General features: G+C 38.4%; 3 protein-coding genes across 4 annotated transcripts in view; 2 read left to right on the top strand and 1 right to left on the bottom strand.

The window, feature by feature from the left end:
- Positions 1–3,866: 3,866 nt before the first annotated feature.
- On the top strand, positions 3,867–6,762 carry prdx1 (peroxiredoxin 1). The gene is made up of 6 exons (XM_015043703.1): positions 3,867–3,975; positions 5,206–5,322; positions 5,453–5,606; positions 5,693–5,815; positions 6,025–6,155; positions 6,273–6,762. Exons 2-6 carry the CDS (start codon positions 5,217–5,219, stop codon positions 6,353–6,355), a joined length of 597 nt encoding a protein of 198 aa, XP_014899189.1. The 5' UTR covers positions 3,867–3,975; positions 5,206–5,216; the 3' UTR covers positions 6,356–6,762.
- A 527-nt stretch (positions 6,763–7,289) lies between these two features.
- Positions 7,290–11,776, top strand: zte38 (zebrafish testis-expressed 38). Of its 2 annotated transcripts, none has more exons than XM_015043700.1 (12): positions 7,290–7,548; positions 8,125–8,269; positions 8,440–8,503; positions 8,600–8,636; positions 8,734–8,754; positions 8,856–8,882; positions 8,956–9,023; positions 9,120–9,268; positions 10,284–10,504; positions 10,627–10,660; positions 10,767–10,807; positions 11,376–11,776. In XM_015043700.1, exons 1-12 carry the CDS (start codon positions 7,498–7,500, stop codon positions 11,418–11,420), a joined length of 903 nt encoding a protein of 300 aa, XP_014899186.1. In that variant the 5' UTR covers positions 7,290–7,497; the 3' UTR covers positions 11,421–11,776. The 2 variants fall into 2 exon arrangements, with proteins under 2 accessions (XP_014899186.1, XP_014899185.1); XM_015043699.1 differs by having other exon boundaries at positions 11,373–11,776.
- Positions 11,679–12,381, bottom strand: part of aldh9a1b (aldehyde dehydrogenase 9 family, member A1b) — a 16,451-nt gene continuing 15,748 nt past the window's right edge. The window contains exon 12 of the mRNA XM_015043698.1: positions 11,679–11,997. Coding sequence (XP_014899184.1) covers positions 11,903–11,997 — 95 coding nt within the window. The 3' untranslated portion in view covers positions 11,679–11,902. The remainder of the gene's footprint in view (positions 11,998–12,381) is intronic.

Genomic DNA, 12,381 nt, shown 5'->3' with positions numbered 1-12,381 from the left:
GTAGGTGTAAGGGGTGAGGGGTGGGGGGGGGGGGGGGGGGGGGGGGGGGGGGGGGTTTTGGGGTGCTTTGTGTGAACAAATGCACCATAAAGTAGATACTGTTGGTTACCAAATACAAATAGGAACCAGTGAGGAGTTCTGACGTAGATTAATATGCCAGCCCAGGGCAAGCATCCTGTGAGGTGAGATGATCATTTTATAAATGTCATTATTGCAAAAACTGAACCTGAAAAAGCAATAAGCCATAAAATTATCAAAGGTAAAAGAACATTCAAAATGTCTTTACTGGCAAGTAGAATAAAATCAATATTGACCTCTGCTTTAAAGATCTTAAGTGTAAATTATATAGATCAGGTTCTTATCAGGTCATGTAAATTATATCTTAATAAACTAAAAATATTCAAATATTGCCCTGTTCTTAAAAACAATCATTTACAGAGTTCCTCTATTGCTTTTTTTTAAACTGCAAGCTTTTTTTAAAATATAATATTAAGCATCCTTCTGCATAAGAAGTCAGCATACCTAAAGCATCAAAAGAAGACCAACTATAACCAGGATCCAACAGATTTAACTTCATGCGTGACCTAAATGTTGTATAAAACAGTTGCAGATTTATGAAACCTGTTTAGATTTATTAAGCGAACAAACAAAAGAGGAAGCGGTGCAGCATCTATGTGCTGCTGCTGTATTGTTAGCAGGTGCCTGTTTGTGTTTCTGCTCTGCATGTTGCTGTCCTACCCTGCTGTGACTGGCAGATCCCTTCTGAGTTTCTCCTGCTGACTTTCTTGCCTCCACCGTGTCAGAACAAGTCTCAGCCTGGCCTCTCTCAGTCAGCCTCTCACTCATCAGTCTGTCCTCTGTAGGGACAAAGATGTACTATATTGCACATATGGATATATTGTGAAATAATCCATCCATTTGTTTTCCATTCCCACATGATACTTTTAAAGGTCGCAAGGTCTAGTTTGCCATTGCAAACTGTGATGACAGGGAAACACAGACACACCGGACAATAAATAATCATTCATTTTTAAGTTGTTATTAATACTTAGAAATTCCAAACAACAAAATTGTTTTTGGACTGTGACAGAAAATGGGGGTACCCAGAGAGAACCTTCTGTATCACAGAGAGAACATTCAAACCCCAGACCAAACAGCTCATCAGGGACTCATCTTGGTTTGGGCCATTAGCCTCACAGCACTGCGGTGTCACGGTGAGCTCCAAAGAGATGGGAAGAGTTTCAGGAAGATGGTGGTGGCAGAAGGTTGTGGCTGGCTACAGATCTAAAAAATTCAAAAGGAAACTTTATGTTGTTCCAAAAATAGTTTAAATGTGAAGGACATTTGAAATAGCTGCCAACAAGCCCAGGTCTGGTTGTCCAAGCAAGTTCAAATTGAGCGGAACGCAATGTCAAATTTTTTAAAGTCATATGTGATAGTGTTTTCATAACAAATGAAGATAATGTATTTACTTGATTGTGCTATAAAATGGCCTTGGAAATACATGATGCTGCCCCTTTGAAAGATGTTGTTTTGTTGGTTACATTTCTCAGTAAAAAACTGAACATTTAATGGTGTTCTAATTTTTATATGATTGCAAATCTTTTGTTGATGAAGAATAACGCGTCACAGCTACATAGCAGTGATATCACTGTCATCACTGTTTTTACGTCTGGTGGAAGAGACTCATCACATTTCTATCAGTTTTACAGGTCCCCACCGTATCTCTGATGCAACTTTGTTGTTATTCCTCAGGGTTCATTGAAACCAAGACAATGAGCCCCTGAGGGGCCCTTCAAACATCCAGCAGCTTCAGAATCAGCCGTTGAGCGTATTCACTAATTACGGGGATATTGTGAGACAGGAGATGAACACAGGACGGTGTTTGATCCTGAGCCTACAATGGTGCATCTAAAAGGAGGTTATTATGTGCCCCGACCCTCTTATCTGGCCCTTGATGAGATGTCTCCTATGGCAACGGTGTGCAAATACAATCGGTGACAAGAGACGATGGAGGAAGGCGAGTAGGCTGCTTAAGCTTTGAAAAACTCCTGTTTTCCTTAGGTAAAACAGATTGATACGAGTCAAGACTGCAAAAAACAATTTTGTTTTGAATTTCTGCCTTTTTAAAAAATATATATGTGTTCTTCCTCTTCAGGTGTAATTGAGTTCCTTAAGCCTTAACGCCAGTTCTGTGGCAAGAATACAGCTGTCATTAAAAGGTCGTAAGGTGAGGTTTGCCACAAGCCATGTAGGGGACAGAACAAACATGCAGAAGAATGTAAATAGTCAGTTTAGTTTGCTGTTTATAAAATGACTTGGTAAAATCTTCAACTACATTACTGTTAAATCACGAGAGATTATGCAAAATACAGTGCAATATGCAATACCTCTGAGGTTCCACTTTTGTTATCCTGTTATATAGAATATTGATTAAGAAGCACAGCTCTCAAACACATGTCAGCGGGATTTTTGCTCATGTTTTTATCCAGGGTTTTATAAAATCCACACCTATTTGACAAACAGTTTGAAACCAGGTTAATATCTTGCCAAGCCAAATAAAAACAATCGATGCGACACATGTCATAACCAGACAGACTAACAACTGTTAGTTTAACTTCCGTTTTCACTAACCACCAGAAACTGCCTCCATTGTGAAAAGTCTGCAGACAAAGATGTGTGGCATCCCTCCGCTTATTCACTGAGTTAACAAATCAGCAGCATGTGAAGAGGAAATGAGAGAGAAAAATTCCTTTTGAAGCGAACTGATTAAAAGTACACAATGTTGCAACACAAGTTTAAAGAAAGGAGGAAGTTTCATCTAAGTATATATTTTTTAATGTTTAACAGCTGGAGCAGACTGTAAGGATTAAAAGTTGAACTTTGACTCTTCTGAACACATATTTCATGTCACTGTTGCCCATGTAACGTAGCCTAATATATGTAGTAGGATAATAGGGAATGATGGTTTTGCATGTGGCATTTAGTTATCTAATAGGCAGTCGCACTACCTGTTTTGACGCAGGATTAATTCCATAATCTATTTTACGTTTAACTTCTGTCTTCCTTTTTAAACATTTTAATTGCAGAATTATGTCACACAAAATGAAAAAGTCTCTCTTAAATATGCAAACCCCATTATTTTCTTTTTCTCAGCTTAAGAGGTGATACTTGAAAAAAGGGACTTAAAAAACAACACAATTTACATATAGAATAGTGAGCAAAAAAAACAATCACGTATTATTTACCATTACAAAAACTTGTGAAGCAGCTCCACAGCATGATGCTGCCAACATTATGGTTGACAGTTACGGTGCTAGTAGGTTCTTAGGCCTTACTTTGACAGGCCTAAACATAATCTGCTACTCTGTGTTAAATAACTTAGTTTTTGTCTCATATAAAACATGGCTGCTTTGAGAACTCAAACAAGACCTTTTGTATGAAGTGCAGATTTTGAAGGAAATTCAATGAAGGAATATACCATAAAATACAGATTATTTTTATTGCTTGTTCATGGTGATAAGGATGTACTCTACACACGGAATTGGGTTGAGTCACATGGCAACCAACTTCTTGACTTAAAGACTCTTTCCTGGTTTCTTTGCGGAAGAATGAACCTCGAAAAAAATACGTCTTATGTTTTGGATAAATAATATATTATGTCAATAAACATATTTTCGAAAGTGACTGGTAAGAATAGACAAATTGCATAAAACGGTTATTTAACACTTCCTCTGAAAGTTTCCTCGACGTTTTCCTTCGAGTAACTTACATTCCCAGAAAGGGGGAGGTTTGGAAAGTGCAAAGTCATGCTACATTGTGGCGTGGTCAGGACTGGAGAAGTGAACTGAGGAGATGCGTCGCGTTGTTTGGTAAAAGTATCGCGAGATTTTGGTGAAAGTATATAAATCCAGTCGACAAAGCCAGCCGCTGCACTCTGTACAGCTGTGGATGCGAGGAGAAATTCTACAAAAGGTAGGTGTTTTAAAAATTTTTAAAAAAAGACAACTTTTCTCTATATATGTGTTGTTTTGGAGTAGTGTTTTTTGTTTTAAGCTTCCAATTCGCGAGGCTTAAAGATCAGGGAGTTCTCATTCGTGTTTTTGAAGCATTCAACAAGTGTTTTCCTCTTTTTTTTTAAATCAGAAAATGGGACGGTCGTCTGTAAATCCAGTGTGACAAGAGTTGGCTTAATCAGTATTTTCTGTCCGACATTGATGTATTTATCTGAAATCGGGGTTTCTTTTTAGTCATTTTTGAATGTACTTCCGTTAACCAGGTAAATACCTACATTTCGGTTCGTAAAGGGTCGTTTTTCATAAGCGCCACGCGCTCGTCGACGAAAGCACAATGACAAAAAATAAGTGCATTTATTCATATACGGAAACACCTGTGAAACAAGAGAAGTGGTCATGGGATATGTTTCGAAAGATCCCAACTGACTGCTGCTTTCTGTGCGTATCATAGCCCGAGTAATTTATTGTAAGATATTATGCACATTACCTTGTTTGCGGCTTTTTGCTCTCAGTGAATGATCAGATTTGTTGCGGAGCAATATAATTAAGTCATTATACATTTAGATTTCTCAAATCTGTTAGCATTTTTCTCACACTAAATTGAGTTCAAATTCAAAAATACTTCATGAACCCCAAAGGGAAATGTAATGTACCTAAAGTCAGGTGTGAGAATTGCTGACATAAACATTTCTTGCAACCAACTGTCGTTGTGTTCAACAAGCAGAAAAGTCTGGAATTTAATTTAATTATTTTTCACATGTAGAAGAAATACGGAGCAAGAAACAGGATGTATAGCTTTGTAATATCAGCATTTCCTCCACCCATGCTTTACAGATTCTGTCTAACCTCAGTAAAATAATCAAGAAAGCTTTTGTTTATAGTTGAAAGTGAACAAGAAAAAAAAAAAAACTTTGAATACTATTTGAAAATTAAAAAAAAAATCTTTGAGAACATAAATAATTTTTCATCTGGAACTGTATTGAAAATGTGTATGAAGTGGAACCCTGAAAAATTTAATAAAATATTAAACATTAGTGTAGCCATGTGAACAATTTCACAGACTTAAATTATACACTTTTTTTTATTGCACAAGTTGTGCATCATTAGACATTCCTTTTATAAAATAAACAATAGGCAGCTGTAAGTTTTCAGAGAGGATGTGTGTGACACTCGCCCATTTCCTTCTCAGTCTGACTGAAGATGGCTGCAGGCAACGCAAAGATTGGAAAACTGGCCCCAGACTTCTTGGCTAAAGCGGTGATGCCGGATGGACAGTTCCAGGACCTGAAGCTGTCGGATTATAGAGGTAAGACCTTTCCTTCGCTGCAGGAAATGGTTTTTATTTTTTTTAACAGATGCTACCTATTGACATGAATTTATTCCCCCAGCCCCTGCATAGAAGTACAAAAATAATGTGGTATTTCCTCTCTGCACAGGAAAGTATGTTGTCTTCTTCTTTTATCCGCTGGACTTCACGTTTGTGTGTCCCACCGAGATCATCGCTTTTAGCGATGCCGCTGAGGAGTTCAGGAAGATTGGCTGCGAAGTCATCGCTGCCTCCGTAGACTCTCACTTCTCCCATTTTGCATGGTATTTAACAATCCTTTGTTGTTTTTGCATTCTTGACGACTCTGTATAGTGAGTTCTTCAACATTTCCTGTTTTGCCGTTTTTAAGGACGAACACACCACGTAAACAGGGCGGTCTAGGTGCCATGAAGATCCCACTTGTGTCTGACACGCGGCGCACCATCTCCACAGACTACGGTGTCCTGAAGGAGGATGAAGGCATCGCCTACAGGTGGGGCTGATGTTAGGTTTTGCCCTCTGGTCTATGCACCAATCTCAAAATGCTTTCCGATTACTAAAGGTCACAATTGACTTCCCAGCTTTTGTCTGCTTTACCTTTGGCTGATTTTTATTTGAGCCAGTTTGATTGAACCTGATGTGGCATTTGTTGTGAATTGATCTTAAAATCCACACGATTCATATACATTTTGTGTATTCTAGGGGTCTGTTCATCATTGATGACAAGGGTATCCTGAGACAAATCACCATCAACGACCTCCCAGTTGGACGCTCCGTTGAGGAGACCTTGCGTTTGGTTCAAGCATTTCAGTTCACAGACAAACATGGAGAAGGTTGGTGTGTTGCTTCTGTTTTTGCCACTTTCTTTTGAAATTGTACACGCTTCCTTTCTGGAACCTCTTTTATCTTTAATCTATCTGCCTGGGCTCATTACTTGTTTATCTGTTCAGTCTGTCCAGCTGGCTGGAAACCAGGAAGTGACACCATCAAGCCAGACGTGCAGAAAAGCAAAGATTTCTTCTCCAAGCAGTAATAAACTCAAGACCACAGTCTGCTGTCTGCTCTAGCAGATTTCATTTTGTGATAGCACGTCCAATAATGTTTGAGTCAGAGCTATGTCGTCATCATACAGTGTGTGTATTATGTCTGTGTAAACTGTGGCCCTGGGACCAATGGACAGTAATTATGCTGTGGTAGCTATTTTATACTGTGGTCAGTTTTTGACAGGTCTGAGCAGTCGATCATTAGTGGTACATACAAAGGAGCAAAGTTGAGCCTATCTGTGCTCAAAATGTTGTTGTTTTTTCTATACCCTGAACAAAATTCTTATTTCACCTGAATAAATGATGTGTTTCACTTATATGGTGATGTTTTCATGTTCGTCAACAAAACTGTTACAATTTCTGAAAACCTTCAAATTTAAATAAATTGTAAAATTAAGTAGACATTTGAATTTTCTCTGTATACAATAATTTGTAAAGATGAATCAAATTCAATTTTATATATATATATATAATAAGAATGAACACACTTGAAATACTGGTATTCTCCTGTTTACTTCGGATTGATTAGGAAGAAAAATTCTAATGAACATTGTATTTTAAATACAAAATATTTAAAAAAATATTTTGTATTTCTTTGGTAGGGCTACTGCAGAAGTTTAATGTTGATTAATCCATTCAAGACTTGCATAAGGGCATTGTCTTGGAACAATGCAGGTTAAAATTTTACAGTAGATTCAGAATTTTCACCTATTTTTTCTCTATGTTAAATTATATTTGATTTTTTTTAAAAAATTGAAATTAAAATCTTTAACCCGTCCCACCCGAGTTAAAAAAAAAAATCGTTATGACGGTAAATGTGAATTCGTGACCATTTTATCATACAGTAAATTTTTTCTTCTAGGGCGGGAAAACTGTTAGCTAATTAAAGCTTATCGTTAGTTGACTGGAAGAGCTGCGGGCTCTTGTTTCCTAGAGTCCTAACTTGGTTACAAAATATCGTCTTAGAGCGTACTCAAAATTCGAGACATCACACTAACTTCGAAAGAAGAAAATCATTGTATTTTTGGATATATTTACATATTTCTTAGCTTATTCGGCGTCTTCGCTAGCTAATTTAACCGTTGGAAGTGACTCGGCTAACTACGGTTAGACGCAGAAAGAAGGAGTAAAAATGGCGTCTGGGAAAATGCGTCTGAGAGGAAACAAGGAGGAAACTGCTGAGGTTTGGAAACAACCCACTCCATAAAAGCTAACACCGAAAATATGTCTTTGCTCAAAATGCGTTCGTGAATGGCATTTCTAATGTAACTGACGTCATTATTTGTTCATAAAATAGAGAACACACCCATTATTAGCTTGTCGAGGTTCACTTCAATAAATGAGGACACGAACTATTTACATTCAGTAGACAGAAATATTCAAGCCCCTGTATAGTTTCTCAGAAAGTAAAAAATAAAGTCGAAGTAACAGGCAAATACACCTAATTTTTCACTACCTTGAGCATCTTTAATCTGTTGCACTTTAAAAACTACAATTTCGTAGACTCTCTAAACCTCCACTAGATTATTTTACCCCAAAAGCAGGATATTTAACACCTAGTTTTATTTCGGTAATTCTAACTGACCTGAAAGAGAAGTTTGGTCTGAATTCACTTAAGACAGTGAGGAAAAAAAAAATTCTTTTTTAGAACTAAAGTATTGAAATTTGTGATTTTTGTTGCTGATATTCTAATTTGCAGAAATGCACCTGTATTTCATATCCACGGCTTTTTTTCCCTTTTTTTTGTTCACTTTTCAAGTGGACCGGGTTATTCATCAATGACTTAAAAAACAAACAAGAGTCTCTGGTCTTTGTCAAGAGGATGATGGCCATCGCAGTCTCTTCCATCACCTACCTGAGAGGGATTTTTCCAGAGTGCGCCTACCGGTCCAGGTATCTTGAAGGTGAGCAGGATACAGTGCAGAAAATTCCAGAAAATCTCTCCATAATTTGCCTTCTTTATGGACTCCCTGCAATTACCTCAAATTATAACGTTATCTTACAGTAATGGAATGTGTTGGAAACAAATGTTTTAATATGTTATACTCTAAAAATCAATGTCTGTTTTTGCTAGATTTGTGCATCAAGGTTTTGCGTGAGAACAGCAACACCTCCGGCGCCAACAAAATTGTGAAATGGTAAATTTAGTTTTAAATAGGTAGATCTGAAAGAAAGCTGTCGTTATCTCTCCCAGTGATAAATTACATTTTTGTCCTTGCGTATGGTTTCTTTAGGATGATGGGCTGTTTTGACGCATTAGAGAAACAGTATGTAAGTCCCGTCCTCTACTACCTTTAGAATTAAAACAGCCAATTTCTTCCCCATTTTTTTTTTATTTTTATTATTGTTCCATATTTTCCTATAACAGCTACAGATTATATGCATTGGGGTGAGTACCTTGTAATTACTGAAGCAATATGTAGATTTGACGTGATAGTTGGTGTAAAATGTTAACAATTTCCGTTTTTTTGGATGCGGGGCAAAATCTAGGTTTACACTGATCCAAAGGACCGTAACGTAAGTTGTATAACACACTTAATAATGTGACGTGTCAATCAGAAATGTTAAGTTTGCATTGTTTAACTTGCAGTGCATCATCGAGTCCTACCAGTTCAACTTCAGATACACTGAAAAGGGACCAGAAATGGACATAGTCAGGTGGGGATGGGTTTCCTTTTGTAGTAAAGAAATAAATACGTGCAGTTTATGAGCTGATTTCAGTAGAAGGTTGGTAAATCCTTCATGAAACCTCAGGGACAATGCGATGGGGATGCAGGTGGCACTGGAGGACACCAAGAGAGCCTCCGTGCTGCTCATCAGGAAGCTCTTTCTGCTGCTGCAGAACCTGGACGCCCTGCCCAGCAATGTCTACCTCACCATGAAGCTCTACTACTACGATGAGAGTAAGACGCCGAACCGTTTCAGTGTGATTAACTCCGAAAGCAGAATGCTGCTGAAGACACGGAGAATTAACAGCTGCCCCTTGTGTAAGCCACGGGTCTTCAACCTGCGGTTCTGGAGCTGCAAGTGGCTCCTTGGATCTTCAACAATGGCTCTTAGTAACTTTGGCTACACATGAGAGAGAATCAAATTTTTTTTTTTTAAATCCAGCTGTAATAATAGTTCAGTTTTCTGATGAAATAATCTCACTGAATTTCCACAACAGAATGACAATAAAGGTATGTGTAATATTTTTCTTGATAAAATTTTCTTGTTAGTATGTTGGAGCCTGTAAGCTATTTTTCTATGTAATTTTCCATAAGTATCAACATCCCATAAAGGAAAAATGTTAAACCTAAAAATAGAAAAAAAAAAATCTGTGGTTCTTTAAAATGTTTAAAGTTTTTCTTTTTTCTATTGATGCACCATGTATCGTCATTAACATGGCAGGGTTTTCTCTACGTGTAATTGATCGCAGCGCACTGCGACGGCAAAATAAAAGCCACCACGCCTTCAAAATAAAGCTTTTATATAGATATTTATTCTATGTAACTATGTAAAACATTAGATGGTTACTGGAGGCTGAGCTGCTCTCAGGAGTTAAGTAAAGCCAGACACGACAGTTTGAAATAGAGGGAGACTTTTGTAGTTTTGCAGCTTTACGAAATAAACCAATTTTGATACGGCCAGAAAAAATAAAAAACAGACCTCATCCCTGCACCAAAACGTTTTATTGAAAAACAACAATTTTCTAAACGGATATGTTTCCATTAAGCAAATTCATTTTTGAAATATCAAATTACGCAATAGTACGGTCACAGGAAACATGCAGCTTATGTTGGACTGAAAAGCAGGCCATAAAGCAACTCTTTTCATTTCTGTTACTTTGACTAGTTCTTGTCCTTCCTAAGCACAACCCAAGCACACCAGTAGATGGAAGTTATTCGTTTTCTGACTTTATTTGCTTCGCTTCTAAAGTCACCCCTGCAGACTACCAACCACCAGGCTTCCAGGAGGGGGTGCACGACCGGCTGTGGTTTCAAGGGGTTCCAGTGCACTTCAAAGTGGGCCAAGTGCACACAACCTACCACTCCCTGAGGGTCCGAGTGTCTGTGGAGCAAGGCCAGGTGAAAAAACTGCAGGAAGGAAACTATCTGAAGGAACCTGTGCAGGTTTCCCTGAGGAAAGAGGCGATCAAGGTGGGTTTAGACCTGAGACTCTGCTGGTCCATCATTCATTATTTACTTCCTGTCATTTTTCAAAGTCAACTTTTTTTATTTCGGTTCTGTTTCCTTTGCTGTTTTTACATAATCCTCTTCAGAGAAAAGGCGATGAAGATCTTCCTTCTGAGGACGGTAGGTGTTTCTGTCTAAATAAAGTCATTCATTTCAACAATTTTCTTGTATTTTTGACATTTTTTGAACGTTGTAAAGTAAAGTGTGCTAACTTTACTTTAAACAGAGTCTGCACAGTTCAAGAAACCCAGCAGGCCACTGACTAAGGTACAACGTGACTGGCAGAAATAGAGGCTTCAGAAGCAAAACCTAATATTCAGAGCTTCACTTGAGTTATGATTAAACCTGCAGTGTATAACTTTATAATTTTTTTTTTTTTTTTACAAATTTGTTAAAACTGTCGGTGTGTTGAGACTGATAATCTGAAAAGATCGATCTCCATGAGCTACTGTTGCCATTTCTAGGTCAAAAATAACCAATCACAGCCAGGAGGAAGGGCTTAGTGCTGTCAATCAACTCATGTACTCACTGCTCAATGTGTTAGTGACAAAGAAGCAACTTACCCTTACAGGAAAACCAGAGTAGGTGGGGGAGTGATCAGTGTGATTGAGAGCGTTAAGCCCCACCTCCTGGCTCTGATTGGTTGTTTCTAGATAACAGCGGAAGAAAGCAGAGGAGCTCGATTTTCATTTTTTCACAGATTATTCATGTTATAGCATACTGTCACGATATAGTGATAGTTTTTACAGAACTGTTTAAAAAGTATAGTTTTCATAAATGTTGCATACTGCAGCTGTAAGGTGTAAAACTTTGTAATTTTTCTGTCTGTTAGAAGAAAGCTGCTCCGAAATCTGTGGCAAGAAAGAAGAGGAGAAATTAGGCCGGGAGACCAGCACAGCGCTACCAGTTTATTAGTGTGATATTTACAAACATTGTCAACTGTGTTTGAAAGAAACAAACAATAATTTTATTGTTACACATTTTTGGTATGATTTTTTTTTAAAGGCGGCTTATTACATAGAAATTAGAAATGTGTTCAATTTCTTCTGATTTGGAGTTGGTTAAAAAAATCGGACTGAGAGGAGAACAGAGAAATAAAGCTCGATTGTAAAGCACTTGTGTTTATGTTAAGAGTCTGTAAAATGTGGTAGTATTTATTATTATTTAGTATACGTTTGTGGTGTTGGAAACGTGTAAATCTTGAAGATGGATATAAGATGACATGATTCTCATCAATCAAGGCTTGTTTGTCTGTATTCATATTTGATTTTTTTTCTCCCTCTTGAGTGATGGCAGATGGCCGGTCCGGTCCTCTCCACCTCCTCCAGTCTCTGGCTCAGGTTGCTTCCTTCGGTCGGCTCTCTAAAACAGGCTGTCCACGTCTCCCATCTCCACAAACACGGTCTTCAGCTGGGAGTAGAACTCCACAGTCACCTGGCCGTTCTCCCGCCCGATGCCTGGTGGATGTAAGGGTACGAAAGGCTGAGAATGGGGACCAACACAAGACTTTACAGCAGGGGTCCCCAAACTACGGCCTGCGGGCCGGATCCGGCCCGCCTCCTCATTTGGTCCGGCCCCCTGAACACTACCAGAGAGCATTCAGTGTTTTTTTTCATATATATGTGGATTTTTCTTCAACCACCAGGGGGGCTCTTGAGCAGATATAAAACTTAGTTTCCCTCAATGGAATACATACTAGTCAGTCCCAGTCCCCGTTTCGCTCACGGTTTTTTCCATTTGCATTCTGGGTAAAAATCTATCTACAAACCCGAATATGTCGTCGGCAGTAATCCAGCCCCCCCCCCCCCCCCCCCCCCCCCCACTCTCCTTACCCCCCCCCC

This window comes from Poecilia latipinna, unplaced genomic scaffold (assembly GCF_001443285.1).
Source record: "Poecilia latipinna isolate Pla-1442-1.1 unplaced genomic scaffold, P_latipinna-1.0 Scaffold646, whole genome shotgun sequence".
In the NCBI taxonomy this organism is placed as follows: domain Eukaryota; kingdom Metazoa; phylum Chordata; class Actinopteri; order Cyprinodontiformes; family Poeciliidae; genus Poecilia; species Poecilia latipinna.
This window is presented reverse-complemented; position numbering and strand designations above follow the sequence as displayed.

Bases quoted from the DNA above. Each gene is read 5' to 3' on its own strand.
- zte38 (XM_015043699.1), top strand. From the start codon at position 7,498: ATGGCGTCTGGGAAAATGCGTCTGAGAGGAAACAAGGAGGAAACTGCT. The intron at 8,883-8,955 runs GTAAGTTGTATA...TTTAACTTGCAG, and splicing joins CTGATCCAAAGGACCGTAAC to TGCATCATCGAGTCCTACCA. The intron at 10,505-10,626 runs GTGGGTTTAGAC...AATCCTCTTCAG, and splicing joins TGAGGAAAGAGGCGATCAAG to AGAAAAGGCGATGAAGATCT.
- prdx1 (XM_015043703.1), top strand. From the start codon at position 5,217: ATGGCTGCAGGCAACGCAAAGATTGGAAAACTGGCCCCAGACTTCTTG. The intron at 5,323-5,452 runs GTAAGACCTTTC...CTCTCTGCACAG, and splicing joins GAAGCTGTCGGATTATAGAG to GAAAGTATGTTGTCTTCTTC. The intron at 5,816-6,024 runs GTGGGGCTGATG...TGTGTATTCTAG, and splicing joins GATGAAGGCATCGCCTACAG to GGGTCTGTTCATCATTGATG.